Source organism: Lupinus angustifolius, chromosome LG13, assembly GCF_001865875.1.
Source record: "Lupinus angustifolius cultivar Tanjil chromosome LG13, LupAngTanjil_v1.0, whole genome shotgun sequence".
In the NCBI taxonomy this organism is placed as follows: domain Eukaryota; kingdom Viridiplantae; phylum Streptophyta; class Magnoliopsida; order Fabales; family Fabaceae; genus Lupinus; species Lupinus angustifolius.
In genome coordinates, this window is record NC_032021.1 from 14,644,940 (window position 1) to 14,672,394 (window position 27,455).

Consider the following 27,455-nt stretch of genomic DNA (forward strand, 5'->3'; position numbering starts at 1 on the left):
AATAGATGACACATCACAAAAATTCCATTTACAGACTCACCCAATAACCAAACCTATGTGATTGTCTAGCTTTTGTGACATTATTTTTGCCCATTTTCCGCTCTTTATATGATTTTGATATGTTTGCGGAGTTTTATGTGTTGAAATATTTAATGTTCATTATTCTTTAAATATATTATTAGATTTAACCTATAATTTAATTATTATATTTTGATTGTTTATATTATGTAGATATTGCATTATAAACTTATAACATGGCTGTGGTACTCGCAATGATTTCACACTCGAACTTTTTGCTGAAAGCAGAGCCAAATACTTCAAATTAGTATATTCTAATTCCTTTTCAACCCAGATATAAAAATTAGAATTTTAAAATGAATACCCAATTTGATACTATATTACTTTTATTTTTGAAAAAGTAAAAGTCTATAATAGTATTAAAGAAATTGGAATAGTCAATTAAAATAGCATCGGATAGAGGTAATAAAAGACACTAAAAAAAATTAATTTAACTTACATTTGATTTTTATTTTGATCATTTTGAATTTGTATGGACCAAATTGATACTTGCAAAAAAATTTGAGGAACTAAAATAATTTTTTACTGTAAAGTTAGTAAATTAATCATCATATATATGTATTGTTTTTATGTAAGATTTGATAATAACTAAAACATAAAACATAGATGATGATAATATAAAAAAACTTTTACATACTGTCTAAACTGTTTTCTCTTAAAGTGTAAATATATACCGACATTATAAAAATTTATACATATGCATATCATCGTCCACCATTCATTATGATTACTTTTTTGAAAAGTCAACAATAATCAAATATAAATAATGGATAATACAATGATAATTATAAAACTCATACACAACTGATATATACATCTTTTTCTCTTAAATGAAAAGGTTCACAATACACAATATACATCATACTATATGGAGATGATCAAAATCTGACATGCTGAAATGTATCACATTGTTAGGTAAACAAGATTTTGACTTAAAATTCCAATGTTAAAAGTTTTAAACAAAAGCCGGAGACTAAGAAATTAACAATCAGACAATGAACTGAAATTACTTCATTATTACATTAGTATCCCCACACTTTTAGTATTCAATACATTGTTACAGTATAAGCAAATCATTAATCATTGATTTATTAACTATCACTAACTCTCAAACAAAAGTAATACAAATCAACGATGAATGATGAGTTGACAGCGTAACAATTTTTAAACTCTATGATTATTAGCAACAAGGCAAAGATGATTCTTCTTATGTTGTGCAAGTCCTGGTAACCCTTCTGTATCAATATCTTCCCTTTTCATCCCTTCAGGCATTTCCCAATCAAATGAATTAACAAGATTTGCAACTATGATTTCCACTGTTGCAATTCCTAAAGGTATCCCTGGACAGATTCTACGTCCTGCACCAAATGGAATTAGCTCAAAATTTTGTCCTTTAAAGTCAATATCATTGTTAAGGAACCTCTCAGGATAAAACTCTTCTGGGTCATTCCAACTTTCTGGGTCTCTTTGAATGGCCCAAACATTTACATAGACTAGTGTCTTAGGTGGTATTTTATGTCCTTCAATAGTGATAGTTTTGTTTGTTTCTCTTGGTACAAGTGGTGCTGGTGCAAAGAATCTTAGTGCTTCTTTTATCACTGCTTTTAGATAAACTAGCTTTTCAATGTCTTCTTCATTTAGAAAGTCTTTTTTGCCATAGAGATTTCTGATTTCTTGTTGAGCTTTCTTCATTACTCTTGGGTTCTTCATTAATCCTGTCATTGCCCAAACAGATGTGGCTGCACTTGTATCTGTTGCGGCTACCAATATGTCCTGTCATTATCAAACAATACAAATTAAGATCTTAAATGAGACATGTGTTTTCAATTGCGGTTGAGGTCACAATTGGGTGACAACAATTGCGGTTACCGCCACTAGAGATATTACAGTATGAATTATTTTGTGATTAAAAAATTATTTTTAAATTTGATAGAATCCAATATGGTTTGATGTGTCCTAAATGCGATGTAACATGATATAATGTATCATTGCGATTCGGTGTCATACCTTAATTGTGGTATGATGCAATCACAACAACTACAATATTATAACGGCGCATCAGGTGATGCAGTTCACAATTTGAATCATTGAATCAGACTATCTCTTCATGTTCTATGTTCAAAATGATTAATATCGTATAATGTAAAAGTAGATGGGGCATTGGTGATGAAACTGGTTTTGTGAAAGTAGAACCATAAAGTTCTGATTTCTATAATTGATTTCATGTTTTTGGATCTTTGTTGCTGATATAGTTGGGCTTGAAATTTCTTCATCATGTCAGAGTAAAACAAGGTGCTATATATAGTATTCATTTTCATGATGTTTCTCATAAATCATGCAAGGACAATGATGCAGTTACACGAATTTTAGGTGAACATCTACACAGATATTTATTCTCTCACTAGTCATGTGGATGATGACTGAGTTTTTCTAAAAGAGACAGAGTTTTTCTAAAAGAGACACTGTAGTGGGGGTGAGCATGCCTGATGTTGCTACAAGTTCAGACTTGTCCCTTACCCGACCCTAAATGTTGGTTGAATCATTTTTTGAACTCGGATCCGATCCTAGGCCCAAGGCTAACCCAGCCTTAAATATCGACCAAATCAACCTTTAAATTCGAACCTGACCCTAGATCTGATTAATTACATGCATACTCATTTTGGATAAAGTATTCTCAATATTATTTATTATTATGAATATATAATATATAGTTTGATATATAAAATAAGAGGAGAAATTCGTCTATATCAAAGTTAAAGTTTATACTAATTACACTCAATCTCAGCCCTTCATTTCCCTAGATCCAACGACCAAATGAGTGAGTGCAATAAATTATTTAAGATTTCTTCTTCTCTCCCATCACTTATTGCACTCACCCATTTGATCTGTTGATCTAAGAAAATGAATGAATGAGATTGAATGTAATTAATATAACTTAATTTTGGTGTAAACGAATCTCTCCTCATAAAATAATATATGTATCTGTTATTTATTAATCATGTATATTTGATTAAAAAATTAGAGAACTAATGATATATTCGACAAAAAATATGTCATTACTCTGTACATATTTGAATAGAGACACATGCAAACATGATAAGTGAGTGACCATGGGTCGTATTGGCCGTGTCATGTTTGGTCCCTACCCGATCCTAAATATTGACTGAATATAATTTTTGAACCTAAACTCAATCCTAAATCCGATGAGATCGTACCCTATTTGGGTTAGATTACTATCAGGTTATACCAGGTGAATGGGTAGGGTTTGATTCTACTCACTCCTACAGTGTAGTATTTATTTTTCTAGTTAGATTTTATACTTTTAAAATGACTCTTAGTGCCATGGTTAAATTGTTTGTCTTATTACCAGAACATTATAGGTTCAAATCATGAGAAATAATCTTTTCTTTTGCAATGATAAGAATGTATATATTTGTACTCCCTAGACCTCATTATTAAAGCCTAATCTAGAGGTTGTTCAATTAAAAGAGCAGTTCAGTGCATGAGTCTCTCACTCAGTAGAGTTTGAGGATGATAAATGCACACAGACTAACCTAACAAGTAGAGAAGTTATTTGTACGGTTTGAACTCTGTGACCCATGGTCACTAAGTAACAACTTTGGAGTTGGCCAAACTCACTATAGATGATGTTCAATTATAGAAAATAAAAAAAATACTTCAGGATTATTATACCAAAGTACAGATTAGGAAAAAAATCTACAAATAAAAAAATGGAAAAAAAAACATAAACACATACCATGATGATAGCTTTAATGTGGTTATTGGTGAGATGAATTGACAAGTGACCCTGCTTTTTTAACTCAAGCAACACATCAACTACATCCTCCTCCTCTATGGTTACTTTCTCCCTCTTAGGGTCAAGGTGCTCATCAATAACTTCTTGGAAAAACACATCCAATTCTTTGAAAATATTTTCAAGCCTAGTAAGGGACCCTGTGAATTTATCAACCCACCCCATAAAAGGAATATAATCTGAAACAAAAAAGGTAAGAAACATAGCTTGTGTCTCATTAAGCAACCCATGAAATCTACTCCTTTCAGCTCCTTCATTTTCATATGTTCTCCCAAAAGCAATCCTACATATTATAGCACTTGACACAGACATTAAGATCTCACTCAAGTTTGTAACTTTAGAAGCATCAACATGGCCACATATTTTTTTAATCATTTGCTTAACTTCAAAATTTCTAATATGAGAATAGCTAGAGATTCTTTTGGAGCTGAAAAAATGGACTACACAAGTTTTTCTAATTTCTCTCCAATAATCATTATAAGGAGAAAATATCATCTCTAACCCATTATAAGATAATTTTTGTTGGCCAAGAGAGGGTGGTCTACTACATACATCAAGATCATGGTCTTTTAGAACAATTTTTGCAAGTTTAGGTGTTGAAATAACAATAGCTGGTTTAAGACCAATATGAAGGGAGAAAAAAGGACCATAGATTTTTGAGAGGTTCCATAGATTTAAACTAAGTTTTGAACTATCAAGTTGATGAAGATTGCCAATTATGGGAAGGCCTCTAGGACCTGGTGGAAGGGTTGATGAATTCTTAGTGGATATGAATTTTCTGAAGAGAAATAATACCAAAATAGGTGATATGAGAAGTAGATGTAGTATTGATAACATAGTGGATGAGTTTGAGAAACTTACCTAACTAGGGAAATGTCTTATTAGAGTGCTTTTAATTTGTTTATATAGACACATATGCTTTGGAACTTTGAATATCTAGACCATACTGAAATAATTACAAAGTGACAAAAATTAAAATAAAATAAGAATACTAAAAGTTTGATGAAATTTGATGGTTTGACTACAAATTGGCAACAAAATTACTTGAATAATTTTATAAGATGAGGTAAGGAAATACATATAGTAGAAAATCTTACACGAGGAGTGCAAGATAAATTTCGGTAGTATCAATTACAATTTTTTTTAACTTAATTCTCATGTTAGAATCTCACTTCATCTAAATTAACTTAAAATAACATTGTAAATAAAGAACTGGAGTTGATAATCCATTCAGATAAGACATGATTGTATGCTTATATCTTCCTTTAGTCCAGATCCAAGACTTCAATTTTATTACATCCACTATTTCCTTCATAATTATGTTCTTGTTATTGAAGATTGTTGCATTCATTTTGTCGAGAGCGTCCAAGTTCCAGTCATTCATATCATAGTCAAATCATTTCACACACTTTTGCCATCAAGTAATACAAAGTGATATAATAAATGTTTAAAATTTCCAGTTAGAGGTAGCACTGATTTGAAACCCGACGATTGGTAGATTTACTACCATACTAGGTAAGAGAAAAGACGAGAGAAAATTAAACGATCCACAATTTCATTGTGATCATTACTTCATATACAACTTAGATAAGATCCATTGATATCCATATCCCTCTGTGCTAAATTTAATTTACAAGAAAATTTATCCAGTTTAATTCTCCATGCTAGCGCCTGAGTCTTCAATGAGGCCACATATTTCCAAACTAAATAAAGTAGCTTTCTATCATGTGTTCCAGTATCACCGTGTTATAAAATGATGTTATAAGTTGATTTGGTTGTATATATGTTTGACACATCATAAGTCCAACTCCATTGATCTTTAGTCTCCTCCTTCATAGTTGTATGACTAATTAGCTTCACCAACACCTCAATTTTAGGCTTCTCCTAGTCGGAAGGTTCTCTCATCCACGTGAAGTTCCATTTCCATTTGCCCTCTATCAATCACCCAGTTGACTAGCCATAGCCTGTTTATCCGCAATCAAATTGAAAAGCCGCTCAAAAGAATACTTCAGGGGTCCTTCGTCTGTTGGAAAGTAAGTCCCACATCGCCTACCTCATTGTCTCAGTAATGATTTAAATACCTCTTTGGTTACTTCTCTCATTGCCAATTGGTTTCGAGATGGAACTTTAACATGGTATCAGAGCCAGGGCCCAACTTCTCTCCGGGTGTCATGGGCCAAAAGTTGCCCTTTAGTTATGGGTCAAAGGTAACTCTTCGCCTGATCCGGCAGACTCATGTGAAGAGGGAGGACATGTTGAAAGTAAGTCTCACATTGCCTATTTGTTTTGAGATGGAACCTTAACATCGCCCACCAAAAAATTAGACCATAACCTTATTTTCTTCCATTCCCAATACTTTTTCAAAACCACCCGCTAACTGCCCTTGCCTAAGGGCTGTCCCAAACGCCTCCTTCTTCAAATCCCTTCACCAAAGAGATTCCTTAGACCCTTCTAGGTTTCTATCCATAAACTCGAGGCTACCTTGAAGTCCATATTTAGAGTTTAAAACCTTAACCCTAAAGGACTCTCTCATTTAAGCAGCGCTATCTCCATTTACCAAGAAGAACAACACTAAAAAAAGTTTCTATAGATTCGTAAGTTCCTTGGTCACACTCCCAGAAGCTTTGTAGAACGAAGGAAATAGAGATAACTATTAAATTTATGATACTAATGCTGAATTGGTCAATAATTAATTAATTTATGCAAATATATGTATTATTAAGGACCTAACATATGATTTAATATATATGAGTAAATGGATTCTACCAAAAATGTAATCTACTTTTTATCCGAGTGATCACAACCCATCACTAATAACTTGGGTGGATTTTATTCTTAATCTTAGTTCTTAATCTTTGATATTTCATGTATGTCATTTCGTTACGCAACCAACACCAAAACCTAAGTTATATACTTTTATATTAGTGTCGTAATCAATTTGCTTAATTCCTTTTATATGGTACTCTGCATCTCAATATTAGTTTATGAAATTGTTTTTCTTTGTCAAACAAATAAGAGAAAACAAAACCAAAAGTTACTTTAACTATGATACTTCTAAAGCCTACCACGAGAAAAGTCATTTTCAATACTTGTATTACAGGACAGAATATTGAATGGTCAAATTTTGTTCTTTATTTTACATGTGAGCATATAATCTAATAAAAGCAAAAAAAACAATCTTTTAGCATCAATAGTGGTGGACCAAAAAATCATTCTTAAATGGACCTCGTTACTTATTTTATACTTATTTGCATTTTCCAATAACTTAAAATTCAAGCTAAAATTCACACAGTTGCATCATTTGTCCTTAAATGGACCACAAACAAATCTTCAATTTTTTTTTGAAAATCATGTTAAGAAATTTGTTTGGCCGAAATCGATTTTTCAAAGTTTGAGAAGTCATTTTGGCCCAAATGGACTTCTAAATGTTGGTTTAAAAAAAGAAAAATTATATATCAATGCATTTTCATGTTGTTTGTGGAAGTTAGTCATTTTATAATATTGATGACAATGTCCTTAATCGTGCAAGTAAACTAGCAATTATATTGTCACCGAGATAAAATAACATAGTTCTTACTGACATGATATTACAATATACTGCGAAAATGGTTAAACTATTCCATCATTATAATGTTATTGCTATCGTTTTTGTGTATCAGGAAAGTTCCAATTTAATTGGTTCATTTTTTACTGTGCTTTTTTCCATTTGTGAGCCATGTTGTCAACCACTATAATCAGGGGACATACACCGTTCATAAACAATTGGAGACATGGGAGAGGATTATGTAGCCTTATATTGGAGTTACATCTTTGTCAACATTAAAACACACTACTTTATAGTCACACATTCAAAGAAAAAGGAGCAGAATTCCTCTATGCCATTTTCTCTATACTAGTATTGTAAAAATCGATTTGTGTCGGCCGGTTCAACCAGTAAACTGATCTCAATATCAGTATGATATAACAAATATTGTTAAAATGATATGTAGGAGCCATTAAAGAAATCTTCTTGATTCATCAAGAAGCATGAAAGAATGCATGAATGAGAAAGAAAATCTTGAAGAATGAAGAAGGAAAAAGGAAAAAAACTAAATGTTGCTCATCATTTTCTCGATGAATTGTGAAAGGGAGAGAATACAAGAGTTTATATAGTTAAAGGTAAACCTAACTAACTAACCTAAACTAATTGATCTAAAATAGAAAACACTTCTATTTTGACAATTATACTGCTCAAATTTTTAGTAGTGTTTAATATTTAAGCATTATCATTGTAATTTTTTTACATAATAATTATAGACAAAAAATGTATGTAGTAATAATTCATGAATTTTAGAAATTTTCAGTTCATCACCCACCAGTCATTTTTAATCATGATCAATTCTTACAAAAATAAAAATAAAGGATAGATAATATAGTGACTGTATATACATTGTAATATATAGTACACTCATAATTATATTATATATCACATTATTTTAATTTAATAATGATTGATACTTAATAAATAAATGATCAATAATTAACAAGACACAAGTCAAATGGTATAATGTCTTATTAAATCTCCAAATAGATCAAAGGAGAAATGTTTGATTCATATCATCGATAGATGTTGGGAAAGACAGTCAACAAATCTAAAAAGGATTAGTTCCTTATAGAGTATGATAATATCCTTAGTTATATAAAAAATGAATAACGTAATATGTTGTTGGGTTTGGGCTCCCTTCCTATATGGAGAAAGACCCAATTGGGTAAAACTCACTTGTCTCATTTAATCTAATGGATAGGGGTCAGATGAGGCAAGTGTGTGAAATCAATTTAGGCAAAAGGAGACAATAGAAAAGTAAGAGAGAAGAGGAAAGAACTCAACCCGCATGAACTCATAACAGTTGTGAGAAATTTGTTGCTTTGTTGTTTGCCGTATTGTTGAGCAAGTTTTGTGTTGTATTTTGGAGACACTCTTGTATTCCTATTTTGATCAAAATGGAACTTGATTGACTGACTTGTGACCATGGTTTTTACTTCTCACATCATAAAGGTTTGTCACGTTAAAAGTTCCTTGTGTATTCTTACTTACTCCCATTTATTTGTTGTTGTTCCTCATAGATTCTAGAAAGTTAGGGAAATTATTATCCGCTGCATATAACCTATTAGAGTTTTTCATTGTTATTATGTTGAATTTCCCATCATAGTGACATCAGAGCTCTTTGATTTGAGGTTATTTGACTTGCTTGAATGATGAATGCAAATACACATAGAATGATATATTTGAATGATACTAACTGTCACTTGTAAAAAGGGAAAATGAAAGATTTATTATTTGTGAAGAATTTGCATCTTCATGTGTTTGCTATTGAGAAATCAGAGTCGAAGTGTGATGAATATTGGAGTTTTCAACATCAACAAGTTAATGGTTTTATTTGGCAATACATAGAAGATAATATCTACAATCACATTGCTAATGAGGAAATTGAAAAATCTTTATGGAAGAAAATTGAATCATTGTATGCTTCTAAATCAGAGAATAATAAATTATACTTGTTAAATTCCTTTATGAATTTGAGGTACAAGGAGGGATTTTCTATTTCAGATCACTTGAATGATTTTCAAGGACTCTTAGATCAATTATCAGGAATGGTTATCAAGTTTGATGATTAAGTGTTGAGACTATGACTACTGAATATTCTACTAGATTTTTGAGAAACATTTCGAGTTTCATTTACAAATTCAACAACTGATGGTATTTGATAGGGAAAATCATAAGTGCACAATAATATAATCAAATAATAAAATATCGATCCAATGAGGGCTGAGTAATTCCTTTAATTATAAAAATTAATTTACACTTAACTCAAATAAGGAATAAAATTGAATTTAGGACAATTGAGCAATTAACAAGAATAATTATAAAAATATTAAAAAAGATTACAATCTAATTTAGGAATAGTTCCCAGGATAAGGGTTACCGCCTTTACACTCAGAAATCATTGTTATGCTCCTTTTCATGAACTTTAAGTTGTGAGGATGAATTGTTCTTTGATATGTGTCATCCTCTCTCGATCTCTGACATGTGTACTCAATTGAAGTCTCACCTACTTTGATGGCACGATTATCAATTGAATCCTTTACTTGGATCTTTCTATCCAATCGCTTTGTAGCAATCCAAGGTGAATTCAAGAAACCCCCGAGAATCCTAAGACTACTCTCGTGAATTAGAATTCTAGTTTGAATAACTGAATGGTCGAATAGTTGGGTTCACCTCTCGGTCATTCCCCAATATATTTAAGAGTGCAATTTGTTAGTCAGACAACTCACACAAATAAAACTCAGTTTAGTGATTCAAATCACAACACTCAGTGAAATGGAAGTAAAAACTAGTGTTTATTGAATGTAAAATGCATAGCTCCAATCCTAGAATAAGAATCCATAAATGATAAAAATTGGTAGCCAGAGGAATTGTCCACAAGATGATCAATGTTCAGAAGGGGGTATGAATCATTTTGGCATACTTTGTTTAAGTCTGTATAATCCACACACATCTGCCATTTCCCAGAAAGTTTCTTGACCAACACGACGTTTCACAGCCTAGTGGTGTATGCAATTTCTCAGATGAAATCGACCTCTAGTAGCTCAGAGATTTTCGAGTAACCTTGGATGTCCTCTCGGCACCCATCTTCCTTTTCTTTTGGGCCACTGGTTTTGCCCCTGGATTTTTTGTGAGTTGGTGGCAAGCGACTGAGGGGTCGATTCTGGGCATGTCCACATCAGACCAGACAAAAAGATCCTTGTTGGTTTTCAAGCACCTGACCAACTTGGATCTTTGGGCTTCGTCGAGAGTATTGTCGATGTATACCATATTTTCTTTTGAGGGGCCAAGTTGAAGGGATGTTTTTCCCCCTAGCTGGGGGCAGAGTTCTCCTTCATCCGTTCTGGTAACTAGCTCCACTAGGTGCACGCCCCACTGTTTTTTCTTTGGGGGTGGTGTTAGTACTGAAGTGTGGTTTGGCCGCAGGCTCATCTAATAACAACTCATTGCGCTCTATTGGTCTCCCTTAACCATTCATACCCGAAGGTCGGATGAGAGAATATTCATGCATAGATACAGAGTGGAGACTACTGCTTCAAGATTGTTCAATGTTGGACGCTAGAGGATGACATTATAGGCCGAGATACAATCAATAACCAGGAACTTAGCTTGGATTGTTCGGGTTAATGGCTGCTCTCCAACAGTAAGCCATATATCAACGTAATCGCGGGGGGTGATCACCTTCCCAGTAAAACCGTCAAGTTGCAAATCTTGAAGCATGATATATGCCGAACTACCCCAATCGACAAATAATCGGCCCACCTTTTTATTGTTCATTTTTGCGGTGATGACGAGGGGATCGTCATGACCGCGAAGGACGCCTTCATAATTATGGTCGTCAAAAGAGATCGGGGGTGCTTCCTGATGACCCCGATACTGGCAGAGGTTATAGGTAGTTGATTGCATGACTTCCCAGACATACCTGTTCTAGGCTGCCCTGGATGTACCACCAGTGGCAAACCCGCCTGATATTGTATTGATGTATACTGCACTCCATTGGGGCGATACCGATCTCTGCGGTCCCTGTTTGGATGTCATTCCTGCTGAGTTTTTTTGGGGGGAACGTCTCCAAGAGGGACTGGGTCGGTGTGGTGGTGGAGATCGCCCTTGGCGGGGCCGAGCAATGAATTGTTGGAGGTGTTCAGCTTGAATCAGATCTTCAATAGTGTCCCGTAGTTGGGTACATTCTTATGTAACGTGTCCAAAGAAAGTGTGGAAATCACAATATTTGGAGTGGTCCTGGGTCCCCAACTTTCTGCCCGGGTTAGGTTTAGGGAGTTGGACTAAATGAGTGACCATAACTTCTTGCAAGATTCTGGTGCGACTGACGTTAAGGGGGTGTAGGAGTTGTACTTGAGTTTTTTGGGCTGTCTGGGTGGGTCATCTCGAGGGTGTTCATGTGTTTTTGGTCGTTTGGCTTCCATTGAGGGGAGTTGGTATTCTCTATGTTCGTTTGATGGGCGGTTAGGATGGGTTTACTTTAGATTAATGAACTGTTGGGCTTTGGACCGAATTTCTTCCATTGTCAGATCTGAATACTTAGCCAATTCGTGTCTGAAGAGGTCGTCCTATAATCCCGTTACTAAGATATACACCGCCACCTCCAAGCTCAGGGTGTGTACCTTCGTGGCCCTCGAGTTGAACTTGTCTAGATAAGCTCGGAGGGGTTCATGTGACTCATTCCGTATACCAGACATGGTGTAGGAATAGCGGGGTTGTTCTTTGCTTGCTGTGAACCGAATGTTGAATCAGTTGGCAAGAGTGGCCCATTGATCAACACTGTTTGGTGCGACCCGTGTAAACCATTGAAAGGCAGCGCATTTCAGAGTGAGGGGGAAGGCTCGACACATGATAGGGTCAATCGCCTCATGGAAAAACATTGAGGTTTCAAAAGCATCTAAGTGATCGTACGAGTCACTTGTTCCATCATATTGGTCGATGTTGTTGGGGGGGGGGTAATATGTTTAGGGAATGGTGAAGACATGATAGTTTCAATGAAAGGGTGTTTTGCTCGTGAGGAGCTATGGTTGGAGGGATGGGTTATCTGAGTGGTTTTCTTGTTTGGGGGAGCTACTAGCCTAGAAGCCTCGGTGGATTCTGAGGAGTGCTCATCGGCAACTGGCCGTGAGGGTCCATCACTAGGTTTGGGTCTATGTTGGCGAAGCTCGGCTAGTAGTTGGGCCTGCTGTTGGATGATTTGGCCTTGAGTTTGGATCATTTGGAGGAGTTGTTGGGTAGTGGGTGCTTCTAGGGTGGGTTGGGTGGATGACTTTGGCTAGCCTGCTGAGATGGTTGCACCAGTGCTAGGGGGTCAATGAAAGGGGTATCATGATTTGGGGGAATGTTTGTGTTGAGCGGTTCTTCTTGGCCGGATGGCTGAGCATGGTTACGGGTGGTCACCATGTTGTAGGTAAGCCATAAACAACGCCAATGTTCTTTAGTATTAGGACAGGATATTCGGAAACAGAAGAGAAATGGTCGGTAGAAGATGTCTGGTTGAATACTAGAGATTTGATAGCTTGGTCGGATTATCGTCTGCACCCGCTGGGGGAGATACCTGAAAAAGTTCCCCAACCATCAAGTCAATAGCGTATTATAGAGAGATAAAAGGAGTAAATAAGAGAGAATTTGAAGCAATAAGTATAGCAATAAATGAGGGAATGAGAATTGAATATACTCCTTGTGTGTTCTCCTCTATTTATAGAGTTTGGGGTACGCCGAGATGTCACCTTGTCATTGACCAACATCTAACGGGTACAATGGACATACTCTATTGGTCCTTGCCCGTCCTGCAGATCTTCTGCTGTCGAATTGTTGTGGGCGGACGAAATGTGCAGGTGGCATGTTAGCTGACATTGAGGGCGAGTCAGCGGCGCATTAATGACAAGGTCAGAGATGCATTAAATGGTGGGTCATAGACATTAATATCGTGTCTGGAACATTTATGCCATCTGCCACAAGTGGGTCCATCTGAGGCGGGTTACGAGGAAATGAAGAACCTAATACTGGTTACACGGGGTGGTCAAATAATAACCCAGACGTGACCCGGGTAAAACAATAATATATGATAACAATCTTCTTAAATAACATGTCTCTTCAATACTAGTTGTCAATGCTATTTTCTATCATCTAAAATTTCACTATTAATTAAGTAAAGAGAGTTTGTTTCCTTGATTTCAAAAACAGTTCCACCAAGCATACAAAAAATATAGCCAATGGATGGTTAATGTGGTCACATACTAATCATGAATTAGATGATACAAAGAAGTTAAGGTGAAGAAACTCGTACATAAAAAAATATAGACTCATTTTGACTACTCAACAAAATAAATCTTTTCTCTCTCTTATTTGTTTAAGATAGAGTATTTTATTCTATAACCTTGAACATAGAACCCATCTAGAATTCTGATATCCCATGAATGAGAAACTCAGTACATTTCTGTTTCAATTTGCAAAAAGAGAAAAACGTCATTCGCAATTGGAAATTAAATATTAAGAGTTGAAATATATGACACGTGATTTTGATGTGATGGAAGCCAACTAGGTTGAAGCATATGGGATACGGTACCAGACAGGGATTGCAACTAGAGGTGTCAAAATAGGTGGGCTCGGTCGAGCTGACCTGTCAAAACCTAAATATTTATAGGGCTTCTGTATCATATTATGTATTTGTTATTGTATCTAGGTTTTTTAGTTCGGACCGATCAGACTTTATTAAACCAGGCTTAGGCCAGGCTTACCGGGTGGTTTGGGCTACCCGTTTTTCCTTAATTTTTTTAAATCTTTTTTGGGACATTTGGTTTGGTAATAAGTCATAGGTGAAAATTGTTTTATAAAATAACTTATAATAAATATTGTGTTTTAACTTTGAATAAAAAATAGAGCTATAACATGAATATTTATAAATTACAATAATGTTATAAAGTTAAGGATTATATTATTTTTCCTATTTTGTAAAATATTATTTTAAGCACAATAACAAAATAAAGTATCAAATGGAATGAGAAAACATTAAACTATATAGATTCAACTTTTCTTTCATTTCATAATTATGTATTAAATTAGATTTAACTTTTACAACCAAAATATAATATAAAAAAATATCTTTTACAACAAAATTAAAAGACAACATAATTATTCATCATTGAGAACTTCACACAACCAAATTTAACATAATAGTTCACAATGAAAGTGTTAATAAAGAACATACAAAAGATGTTAATACAAAATGTAAGGAATAATGATCATATATTATTATGATGATTATACTTTGACATATAGAATTTTTTTGAACTACAGTATATACTATCATTGCTATAAACCAAAGTGATATTATTTTTTATATTGTCCAACCGTTTATATAATAAAGTGAAATTACAAATTATATTGTGTCAAGGAGTAAAAGTCTGATAGAAATGAAAGATTCAATGAACATGTTAGGTTAAAAATCATATACATAGACTTGATATCACGTCTTAACTCAAATACAATACGTTAGAGCTATAAGTTTAGTTGCATTGGACATAACAAATGTGTTAAAAAAATTATGCCTTAATATCAAATAATATATATATATATATATATACTTTAAATAGATTAAATATGTTAAAATTTAAATAAAAATACTTTTTAGTATTATGTGGGCCGGTCCGCCACAACTCATTTATGGCGTGTTTGAACTACAATTTGATATGCATAAATTGTATTTGAATTTTTTAGCCCAATCTGGTTTAGCCGAACTCAACATGAACTAGCTCGAACCCGTCCGGATAGCTCATTTTGACAACTCTAATTGTAACATATGACAAAAAATATATTCAACAGTAATGATTTCACAATAAAGCATCAATATGGTATTGAATTATATTGTACTTGTTTGGATATCCAACTTAAGAAACTTTGTGATCGATTCTACAAGACATATACTCATTTGTTTATTCGAATATCTTGTTTGAGTATGACCAAAATTGTTCTCTAGTTTTGATAAGGAAAAACTAATTGAATCTACAAAGTTTTATGTATCTGATTTTTTTCAAATGATTTGGTGGTGGTTGATAATAAACTCGAGACTCGCATCATTGACATGTGTAGAAGACTTGAATTTATAACTTTGAAAGGAATCAATAATTTTTCAATAAGTTAGTTAAAAGTGGAAGATACTGGTTCTTGTGTATGCTCAGTGAGCACATCCAAGACCAATATAAACAAGTAGGGGCTCAATGTTGACCTTTGATGTTAGTTCTACAGTAATAAAAAATCCTTTGTGATCTCGTCTTGTATTCTTGGGTTGAATAGGTGTCGCGGTTACCAATTATCGCTTTTCGCACCGAAACCCTATTCTGGAAAAAGCCTCAGTTAATCGATTAACACCATATCTTAGTTGATTAACACACAAAAAAAAGCAAGTTGCAGAATGGCTTATTGCACAAACACTCACCGATATTCAGATAAAGATAAATCATATATATTTGAACATAATTAAACTCAATATAGCAAATTTACAATATCCAAATTATCAGCTAAAAATAGGCAATATTACAACTTGAAACGTAAAGAGATTAAGGATAGCAAAAGCTTGTACCAAGGAATTTTATCCTGGTTCGTTTGCGGGTTCACTTGCGAACTACATCCAGGCCTCCCCTTCTGATCTCGGGAGATTTTCTTTACTAATATTGAAACAAATGTATTGTTACATGCACACTTCCGATACAAAAACTTAGATGCTCCTTTCTTGAATCCAAGAACTCACTTTCTTGGCTTGACTCACCTAATCGCCTAAGAAAATCTTTCTTACGATCAAGCCCCAGCCAAGAAAACATTCTAAACTCAAGACCTCTAAGTCTTAGTGAAGACTCACTAAATCTCTTATATGGTAAGACACCAAGAGACGACTTCCCTTATTACAACACTAAACCAGTACAAAAACAGAGTATTATTAAGCACAATGTAGCTCAAAATATTACAATTGAAACTCAGCTAAAAACTCTATACAAAAATTTGAAAGTTAGCATGAATATGTATGAGTTCATTAATGTGTAGAAATAGAGAAATTCTATCTTAGAATTCTTCTAAAGAAATGCAAGAATCATGCACGAAAAGATAGCAAAGTTTAACACATTAATCACATGCAATTGGATGACAATTAAACCCTAAGCATGATACTATCTCTCACTATCTCACAATGCATTTCATTCTGCCTATATGACACAATTGAGCACGACAAATATACAACTATCAATTCTAAAAATGAATGATATGATATATGGTGCATGACCTAAAAACATAATTTATATAGAAAACCTTTCTGAGACCCAGATAATCGATTAAGTGCCCTTTTAATCGATTAACAAGCTACTGAGAATAACTGTTTTCAGGTTTTCAGTTATCAGTTAAAATTGAATTCACGTTAATCGATTAACACCTTCCTTAATCGATTAACTAGCATATTTTTCAGCTAGATGAATAAATAGTAAACTACCTATATGTTATGCTCATCAACTATACTTGTTTTACCAATTTATTATGCCTAAGATGTACAAGTAACATGTATGATTAATGCATTAACATATAATAATCTAGATGACGTGTCCCATGTAAATTAATTGATTATTTTTAAGGCTTGTGAGAATTGCATATAGGTTTACCTAACCTAGACTTAATATCTAAGGCACACATCTAAGACTCTAAAATTGACTCTTGTAAGAAACCTAGTCTAGACATGAAACCCTTGAGTCCACGACATGTTGATTTGTTGAGTCATATTCAAACTTTCACTAAATCCTTGTCATCATCAAAACATAGGCAATCTAATAGTGCAACACTTTGACACTTTGCACTTTCATTCTTATGTTGGTCTTGTGTTAAGTGCCAAAATTACCTTAATTCATAAGGTTAATTTAGCACTTTTCAATTCTAAATACTTACATTATGTAATCATAGTTGAGATTTTGATGATTATTTGTACTAATCCCATCTTCTAAGCTTCCTTATATATTTCAGGCCGAAAAAGGATGAATTGGTCCAAAAACGGGCCAAAGTGGGCTTAGCATGCAAATGCTACAAATCAGCTCCATCACGCTCATCGTAGTGGTGTTAAGCGTGGAAGAATGCAAGTGAAAGGTTTGATTCGAATGAAGATGCGCTCAACACACTGTTGCTACGCCAAGTGCATGAGCCAAGATCCAGAAACATAAAAAGATATCCAGATGCCATTTTGAAGATATAGATTTACCTAGGGAGTTAGGAATCGACTTTTTGAACTGTGTATTTTTGTTAGAATGGTTTCTAATATTCTTAGTTAGTAGATCTATATAAGTTGGGAATAGGATGTAATGGCTAGGAAGTAGGAATAGTGAGAATTCTTGATTTTCATGGTGGAGTTGACATATCCCCTGAACTCAAGCTCATAATTCCATTTTTATCAAGTTATGTATGAAAATATGTAATTAGATTGTTTCTCAGCCGAGATTGGCTTATTTATTCATTGATATATTTTGGATTTGATTTTTGAATGAAATTTATATGATCCTTATGAATTACTCTTGCTGTACTTTTAATGCCTACTAAGTATTTGATGAAATGCATAGTTTGTTTTGTGAAAAGAACCTTGTGAATAAATTATGATTTCAAAGTCCAAAGCAAATAATTCATCCTTTATGCATAAAACTAGACGTAGTTGCATGTTAAATTGTCACAACAAATGCCTTTACTTATATGTTTGCTAGACATAGATCCATATTTGTACTAAAAAGTCTCAAACTTGATGGTGTGTGTTGCTAGACATAGAGGCATGCTTTATGATTCATAAATCATAATTTTATCTATTCAGTTACTAGACATAGAGCTAATTAGGTAAAATGTTAGTATAGATCAAGACATTGGCGGCTAACACAATTCAGGGTGTGCATTAATCTCAACTCATTTGCTTAGTTACTAGATATAGAGGTATGCATATGTCTCATAATCATTAATATTGTGTTTAAGGTTTAGGCTTTATTTCATGATGTTGCTAAGTAGACTAAAATATTAGTTCTTAGTGTATTTGAGGTCAAATATTGTGTGAAATTATATTTGTTTCATTGCTTGATTGTTTGTCGATTTACTCATATGAATAATGAGTCAATCCCACATCTAAACTCCAACAAATTTATTATACAATTTTTTCAACCAATCCAGTTGAAAACCAGCTTGGATTAGTAATTTGATTTTGAAAGGCTGAGTTAGCAAGTCCATGTGGATACGACAACCTCTTACTTTCTATACTTATTTACGATAACTATAGGTAGTATTTCTTACACCTAATTGTCGGTTTATCATTTTGATCTCATTATACATATCCTTGATTACTTGAATATAGGCAATACACAAACCTTTATTCTAGATCATTCCATAAAATCTCTCTAGGAACCTTATCATACGCCTTCTCCAAATAAATGAAGATCATGTGCAAGTCCCTTTGGTTCCTTCAATATCTTTCTATCAATCGTTGTAGCAAGTATATAACCTTCACGACCGATCTCCCTGACATAAAACCAAATTTATTATGAGTGATGTTCCTCTATTGTTTCAACCTCTACTCAATTATTCTCTCATGGAGTTTGATGCTATGACTCGTGAGCTTAATCTCCTAACAATTTCACAATTTTGCATGTCACCCTTGTTCTTATTAATTGGGATTACGATATTTATCCTCCATTCATGTGGTATTTTCTTAACCTGTTGATCTAATTAAACAAATTTGTGAGTCATCTAATGCTCTGCTCTCCTAGAACCTTCCAGGCCTCAATATATATACTATGTAGTCCAACCACTTTATCATTTCTCATCATTTTCAAAGCTTCTTTCACTCTAAACTCTCGAATTCTACATTAAAAAGTATAATTACGATTCCCCTCATTATTGTGTAGTATATTAGAAAGCAAAAAGAATTATGCCCATCATTGAAAAGCTTGTGAAAATAGTTCTTCCATATTCTTTCACATCTTTGTCCTTCACCAAAGCATTTTCATATTCGTCTTTCATGCATTTCACTTGGTCCATGTCTCATGTCTTTCTTTCCTTACCGTTTGCAAGTTTCTAGATACTTTCCCCCCTTCCTTTTATACATAGATATTTGTATAACCCATCATAAGCCTTATCTATAGCTTCACTTATTACTTTCTTGCTCTTTTTCTTGACTATCTTGTAGTATTTACAACTTTCAGAATTTTTATACAAAGACTATGATTTATAACAATCCCATTTCACTTTAATTTTGTCTTGCACACTTTTGTACCACCATCATGATTCTTTACCATTTGGTGTAGAGCCTTTAGATTCGCTTAATATCTCCTTTGTTATCTTTGAAATTCCTTTGACCATCTCTTCTCATATATCACTAGCACTTCCTTGAACTTCTCAAAACATCATTCCGAAATCCTTTGATTGAAGCTCCTATGTTACTCTCACTTCAATTTCCATCATTTAATCCTCGGGACTCTATGTTTTCCTTGTCTCTCCACTATACTCTTAACCCTTACATTCATAATCAAAATTCTATGTTGGTTTGTCAAACTATCTTCAGATATGATTTTTTCTATTGTAAAATTATTAGTTTAAGAGAAGTATAGAATAGTGTGATATTTCATATTTAATTCTCCTATTCCATATCCACCATGAACATCTTCAAATACTCTAGTGTCCCTCCCTACATGTCCCTTAAGATTGCCTCCAAGGAAAATTATTTATCCTAAAGGTATTGTCTCGACCACACCTTCTAAGCCCGTGTTAAGGTTCCGTCTCAAAACCAATTGGCAATGAGAGGAGTAGCCCAACAGGTATTTAAACCATTACCGAGACAATGAGGTAGGCGATGTGGGACTTACTTTCCAATAGCCCCCAAAACTTTATCTTCTGGTGATCATCTAACCCTATTTGAGGTGCATAAGAACTAATCACATTAAAGGCATATTCCTTCATTATATACTTTAAAGGTATGATATGATCTTATCTCCTATTCTCTTTACATCATTCTTCCATTCCTTATCTACAACTCACACCATTTCTCGATCTTGTATTACCGGTGTATTATAACTTAAAACCTGAAGTGTCTAATTTCCTTGGCTTCCCCAACGCACTTAGTTTCTTACAAGTACATAAAATTAATTCTCCTCCTAATCATTGTGTCAACTATCTCATTGATTTGCCTCTAAAAGTGCCTATATTTCATGTTTCGATTCATATCTAATATTTGTAAACTAGCTTATTTACTATATTCGAGTGGCGATGCATCGGCTTTTGCTCTTCTAACACTATATTCGGGAGGTACAAGGGGTTGCTTCTGGGTAACAACCTACCATTATTATATCATTGCTCCATAACGTAGAGATTTGACACAATTTTATATTGATTATCAAATGTCTAACATAATTTTCACCTTTTATCTAAGCTTAGAAGTTAGAACCAAATATGTATAATATCGAACACACATAGGCAAATTTAAAGTAATAAATAATTATAATGTATATAAAATATTTTTTTATTTATAAATATGTGGATACTCAAAGAGTGAATATTATTGTACTTGTACCTATCATAAACTATTATTAAATGTACCATTTTTAGTATTTTTATGGGTATATACACCATTCTTAATTTCTTTTCTCTCTCACCCGATAAATTGTGATTAGCCGTCTTTGACCATGAATTTTGATTATTTTTTTATATGCTTTATTGTTTTTATTCAATTAAGTTGTTCTTAATGTTTATGTTAAGTCTCATGATTGCAAGTTCATATATGTTGGGGAAATAATTGAAAGGTAAAGATTATTGTCGGACATTATTTGGGTTTTGAATTACAAAAATGTGTTTAATGGTTGAGATGATGATTATATAGTATATAATGGATTTAACATATTTTAATTACTATATAAGTAGGACACGTCCTTTTGATAAATTTTCTTATTTGAATTTAATTAAATTTCTTAGGTCTAGATTCATTTTTCATATAATTTATTTGGTTTATATAATTTTGACATATAATTTTAATAAAATAATCATTGTGAATACTGTAATGTTTTATACTACAATTATCACCAATTCCACACATTAAGCATGTCATTGGCTGTGAAGAAAAATGAGACAAGAAAAAAGGAGAAGAGAGGTCCAAGAAAAACACTATGTTTCTCTTCTTTGGTTTAACAGAGAAACTGAGAGGAGAGAAAAAAGTGACATAAAACCTACATAAAATGATTTCTTTTTACTTATGTAAAGAAAGTTTGAGACATTAAATTACTTTGATTCAATGACAAAAATATGTCCAGATTTTGTATTTTTAAACTACATTTTCTTTTAGAAAATAGAATATATTTTCATAATGTTAGGATATAAGTTATATTCTTCAATCACTAAAATCATGACATATGTCCTATTTAACCATTTTTATAAAATATTTGTAAAAGAATATGAAGCATCTCATAATTTTAGTTTTAGTGATAGAAGAAAATAATTTATCTCCTAGTACGAGGATATAGTTTATTCTCTTCCTTTTATTGTATACGGCCAATCATTGTGCATGTGCAACAAATGCACCTCACAACAGTCATAGTTTGTGAGGTGTACATTTTTCATCTACACAAGTAATTACAAAATATTTCATTTTCCCACAAAATATGTTCACTTTTGTATTTGTTAGTTATTACTTTCCCTTAATTATTTTGTTCTATTTTATTGTTTAAAGTGATTATTTATAGTATATTATCATAGTTGATAGAATTAAATCATTGTTCACATGTATGGACAAAACATGAAATCAATAAAAATCCATTGAGGATGTGTTCAAAAAATAAAAATTAAATATATTCGACTCAAGTCCCAATAAGTAACAATAATAAATGAGCAAATAAATGTCATATTTATGGATAATGCTTGTATCCTCTATCTTACCGCAACTGCTAGCATAGAGTTAGTCGATGCTTATTCCTTAGATACTGTCATTGTTTCTTCTTTGAGAAAAGCAGTTCATGATCCATAGGCCTTCTACCTCCACGTGGCATTTCTCCGTTAAGCTTTCACCCATTGTAGAAAATTGCCCACTGCTTCCTCCCATAGGAGTTTGTGTCGTATCTCAGTCCCATTGTGGCTAATGATCCTCTCGGACTAGCTATTCATAAAAGTTTTTCTTGTTAAAATGTGAGTATAAATTATTTTCCATAATTAATTTTTTATATATAATAGATACTTACTTTTCTCGTCATGGTTAAATTCTAGTTTTCTCTTAATTTTGATGGACAAATTTTATTCATATTCTTGTAATAAATAAGTGCCCTCATTTTTACCCTAGAGAGCCTAGAAAATGTAACTGACCAAGATTATAAGTATATTTTGTCATTCAAATATTCATATCTATCTTTTCTCTTCTCTTTCTTTTATCTTTTTATCGTATCAAATAATATAAAAATCTACTCTATCTTTCATATATTTCTTTCTCCTCCCTCTCTTTCTTACCTATATCTTCTCTCATTTTCCACCTTAAATAAATGGGTTGCACTGCCCAGTGGTGAGGATACTCTAACCTAAAATAAATGTGGCACACAACCCAACCTCAGTTACTCCAAAAACCTTGTCCTATTCTCATATCCACCGACCTCAGAAACAACACTAATACGAGTTGGCTTTGTAGTCTTTTGTTCTATTCTTCGTGCGTCATTTGTTGTCTTTCTTAGTCTTCTATTTGTATTAAATCAATATTTGATACCATTAAATATATATTTTCAAGGGTAGCCTTACATTATTACAAAGGATTTACAAAGGGAATAGGACATGGGAGAAAGACATGAATAAGGGCCATAAAGTACATTGCAAACCCTTTTTATCTCATAATTTTTTAACTAAGCTTACCCTAATGGAATAATGGATAGATGACCTTAAATTTTAATATATACTTCATTCAGATGTATCGATCATATTACAAGAAAACATGCATCTTAAAAAAATGTAATAAATATATGATATTTTCCATGAAATATATTATCTTTTGTTTTCAATATATTATTTATGTCTATATTATTATTAGTTTCTTTAAACCACTACAGTACTAAATCACTGTAAATTTGAAATACGGTTAATAATTTTTGCACTATAATAAGAGGGGGAAGTATATATAATTTTTGCACTATAGTACGTCTTAATTTTCTGATGTCTTATTTTCCTGAACCAAATACAAAGTGCATAAAATGGGAGTAGTTTTTTTTTCGTGAACCGAAATCTTTAATTCTAAACTTCTAACTTTTCTGTCCCATTTTCTCTATCATCAATTATTAAAAAAAATGTTATATTAATACCAAAGTCAGTTAACCCATAAAATCCATAGATAAGGTGACTAATTCACAAAGGGAATTATATAGAAGAGTGTTATACAATTTTGTTGTTTTTGCACATGGTGATGCAAAAAGGAAAGAAGCAAAGCATGAACACAAAGTTTACAATGAGATAATAATATATCTTAGTCTTACAATCATGATTATTTATTGAAACATTCACTCACATATACATAATGACATGACTTTAGCATCTATGGCATTATCGGTATAAAGATTTATACTCAGTCAGTATGTTATCCATTACCGATGCATATATTTTTTCCCTCTAACTATACACATTTCTTAGCTACAACACATAGATGATTTTTCTTATGCTGAACAACTCCTGGTAGCACATCAATGTCAATGTCTTCACTCTTCATCCCTTGAGCCATTTCCCAATCAAATGAACAAATAAGATTAGCCAATGTAACTTCTATAGTAGCCACTGCCATATGTACCCCTGGGCAAATTCTACGACCAGAACCAAAAGGTATTAGTTCGAAATCTTGTCCACGAAAATCTATATTATTTTCTAAGAATCTCTCGGGATAAAACTCTTCTGGGTCTTTCCAAGTTTCATGGTCTCTATGAAGTGCCCAAGCATTAACATATACTAATGTTTTTTCTGGAATTTCATATCCTCCAATGTTACATTTTTTCATTGTTTCTCTTGTTACAAGCAATGGGACTGGTGGGTATAATCTAAATGTTTCTTTTATCACTGCTTTAAGATAAGGAAGTTTTTGGATATCATTTTCTTCTATAAAGTCCTTTCCACTAAATAAATTTCTAACTTCTGATTGAACTTTGTGCATTACTCTTGGATTCTTCATCAATGAAGTCATAGCCCAAACTAATGCTGCTGCACTTGTATCTGCCCCTCCCACTATAAGGTTCTTTAATGACAAAGAAATCAGCAATTAGATCATAATCATCAATTAGTCTAAAAAACTATTTAGCAAAAAAACTTAGTCTAAAAAAGTATTGTAATTAAACATCTATATCTATGCTATATCTAGACTATATATCTATGTCTACTCTATATCTATACTAAATATAAAAGCAAAACATGATGTAATTATTATTATGATATAATTTTCACTTTCTTGTTTTACTCTTAAAACTTTTTTAATTTATACAAAAAAAAATCATATAACTTATGTAAACATGACTAACATATTAATCACTCATCTCATCTTAAATTGAACATTATAATAAAATAAAAAATTATAATATAAAATACATTCAATAAGAAATTACAATATAAATTGCATTTAATATAAAAATATATTCTAATTCTCCAAAATAAACTATATAAAATTGGAATACTTTATTTCAGTTTTATGTTCTTATGATGATGAAATTTTTTATGTTAGTTTATTACGGATAAATAATATATTTTCAGTAATTTAGTAGCAACTATAGAAAACATGCTTTGACTATTTTGTCTGAGTTTTCATTTTTTATTTGTTAAAAGTTAATACCCAAACTACTTAACAAGAAAAAATGTTTCCTAGAAAATGAAAATTTTAAAAAGATAAAATTAATTGTGCACACATAATTTAATATTTTAGATGTTGCAGACAAATTCTCTATCATCTATATCTAAATAATTATTCACTATTAATCAAAAGTGATATATAATGCTAAAATATTGATGCCAATTTTTTTAAAATACCAATCAAATAAATCATTCTCAAAAAATTTTGTACAGATTTTTTAATCTTCATTAGGAAATATTTCAACCATCATCTCATATGATATTTTATAAATCAGTTTCATTAATAATTAAAGAGCAAATTAGAAAGAAAAAAACCTTGTGGACCCAACTAAAGTTAGTAAAAAAACAAATAAATAACCTTTATCTACAAATTTCCCTGAAAAAATAAAGCAAAGGGTATTATTAAGTCATGAAGTCAAACTTAAAGTAAAAAGTGATGATTTAAATAATAAATATACCATGATTATAGGTTTGATGTGACCAGGAGTAAGATCCATTGCATTAGAAGGATCATTCTTTTGTTGAAGTAGTGCATCAATTATATCCTCTTCATCTTCAAGTTTCTCCCTCTTAGGATCAAGGTGTTCATCAATAACATTTTGATAGAACCCATCCAATACCTTAAACATTTTTTCAAGACGACCCATTAATCCAGTGAGTTTATCAATCCACCCTAAGAAAGGAACAAAATCAGTGTAATAAAAAGCAGTGAGTAATTCTTGTGCTTCCTTCAACAACCCTAGGAACATGCTTTTTTCTGTTCCTTCCTCTTCATACCTTCTCCCAAAGGCTGTCCTACAAACTAAGGTTGTTGTCAAACATGTCATTAACTCACTCAAGTTAGTAACTTGTGAACTAGAAACATGTTTTGATATAGTTTTCATCAATTGGGTCACCTCATATTTTCTAATCGATGAAAACATTAAGACACGTTTTAGGCTAAGAAAATGGATAATAGAGATTTTTCTTGTGTGTCTCCAATAATCTCTATATGGTGAAAATACCATGTCTAATCCATTATATGAAATTTTCATTAGGCTAAAAAGGGAAGGTCTAGTACATAGGTCAAGGTCATGAGTTTTTAGAACTTCTTTGGCTAGTTTAGGTGAGGAAATAATAATGGCTGGTCTTAAACCTAATTGAAGGGAAAATATTGGGCCATATGTTTTTGATAGTTCATATAGGTTTAAAGGAAGAACATTACTATCAAGTTGATGTAGATTTCCAATGATTGGAAGCCCTCTAGGACCTGGTGGAAGAGTTGAATTTATGGTTCTTTTGTGTTTTTTGTATAAGAATAAAAGCAATAAAGGAAAAGCTAAAAGAACTAGAGTTATCATAGCTTGGTCTATGAAATACTAGGATCAAGAAAATGAGATGATTTTGTTTCTTCAATATGCGATTTTTATAAGCAAATAAAGACTTACATATAATATAATATGATATATTTAATATTTATATTTAATAAATAAATGTGGCGTGTTTCCCTCTAGAACATTTTCACCTGTTGATTCTTTCCATCAAACATTAAGATATTGATCTCAATGTACTATGGAAACCTTATGCATGTGTTTTAGGTTGACTTTAGTATCATATATTATAAGAATTTTTATATATTCATTTTATTATATTATTCACTTCTAAAGTAATATAAATGAAAAATAAATAATAAATTATATAATTTTTTGTTATATATATATATATATATAATATGAGGTGGCGTGAGCTGCAAACCCATGAAACAACCGACACTTTCTAAACAAAATATTAATTTAAGGAGTGATCCATACAATGATTATAATCATCATCAAATTTTGATAATACTCATCCCCCCTCAAATATAAGATTAATATTAGGCGTAAACAAAACGCTACTCTATAGAATATGAACACTACTAGACATTGCGGTGGAGATAATCCTGCAAAATAATATATAGTTTAGAAATTCGGCAATATCTGTCGATATCTATTGAAACTAATTTTTCTGACATTTCATATAGTTTTGTAAGAAGAAGATAATAAATCTTTCTATGAAATATTTCGTTTATTTAATAAGTGATATGTCACTTTCTTATAAATAAAAATTTATAAACTAATTTTGTTGGATAATAACACTTATAGTAAACTATCTAACAGATTT

At 32.3% G+C, this 27,455-nt stretch overlaps 2 protein-coding genes across 2 annotated transcripts; both read right to left on the bottom strand.

The window, feature by feature from the left end:
• LOC109363279 (cytochrome P450 83B1-like) lies at positions 1,071 to 4,766 on the bottom strand. The gene is made up of 3 exons (XM_019609491.1): positions 3,836 to 4,766; positions 1,251 to 1,851; positions 1,071 to 1,129 (listed from the first exon to the last, which is right to left on the bottom strand). Exons 1-3 carry the CDS (start codon positions 4,727 to 4,729, stop codon positions 1,125 to 1,127), a joined length of 1,500 nt encoding a protein of 499 aa, XP_019465036.1. The 5' UTR covers positions 4,730 to 4,766; the 3' UTR covers positions 1,071 to 1,124.
• Positions 23,204 to 26,700, bottom strand: LOC109363160 (cytochrome P450 83B1-like). Its single transcript, XM_019609303.1, has 3 exons — positions 25,775 to 26,700; positions 24,104 to 24,711; positions 23,204 to 23,357 (listed from the first exon to the last, which is right to left on the bottom strand). Coding segments are annotated over exons 1-3 (1,491 nt in total). The 5' UTR covers positions 26,657 to 26,700; the 3' UTR covers positions 23,204 to 23,356.

Excerpts from the sequence above, each read along its gene's own strand:
- LOC109363279 (XM_019609491.1), bottom strand. The coding sequence starts at position 4,729 with ATGTTATCAATACTACATCTACTTCTCATATCACCTATTTTGGTATTA. Across the intron at positions 1,852-3,835 it reads ACATTAAAGCTATCATCATG|GACATATTGGTAGCCGCAAC; the intron begins GTATGTGTTTAT and ends TGATAATGACAG.
- LOC109363160 (XM_019609303.1), bottom strand. The coding sequence starts at position 26,656 with ATGATAACTCTAGTTCTTTTAGCTTTTCCTTTATTGCTTTTATTCTTA. Across the intron at positions 24,712-25,774 it reads ACATCAAACCTATAATCATG|AACCTTATAGTGGGAGGGGC; the intron begins GTATATTTATTA and ends TTGTCATTAAAG.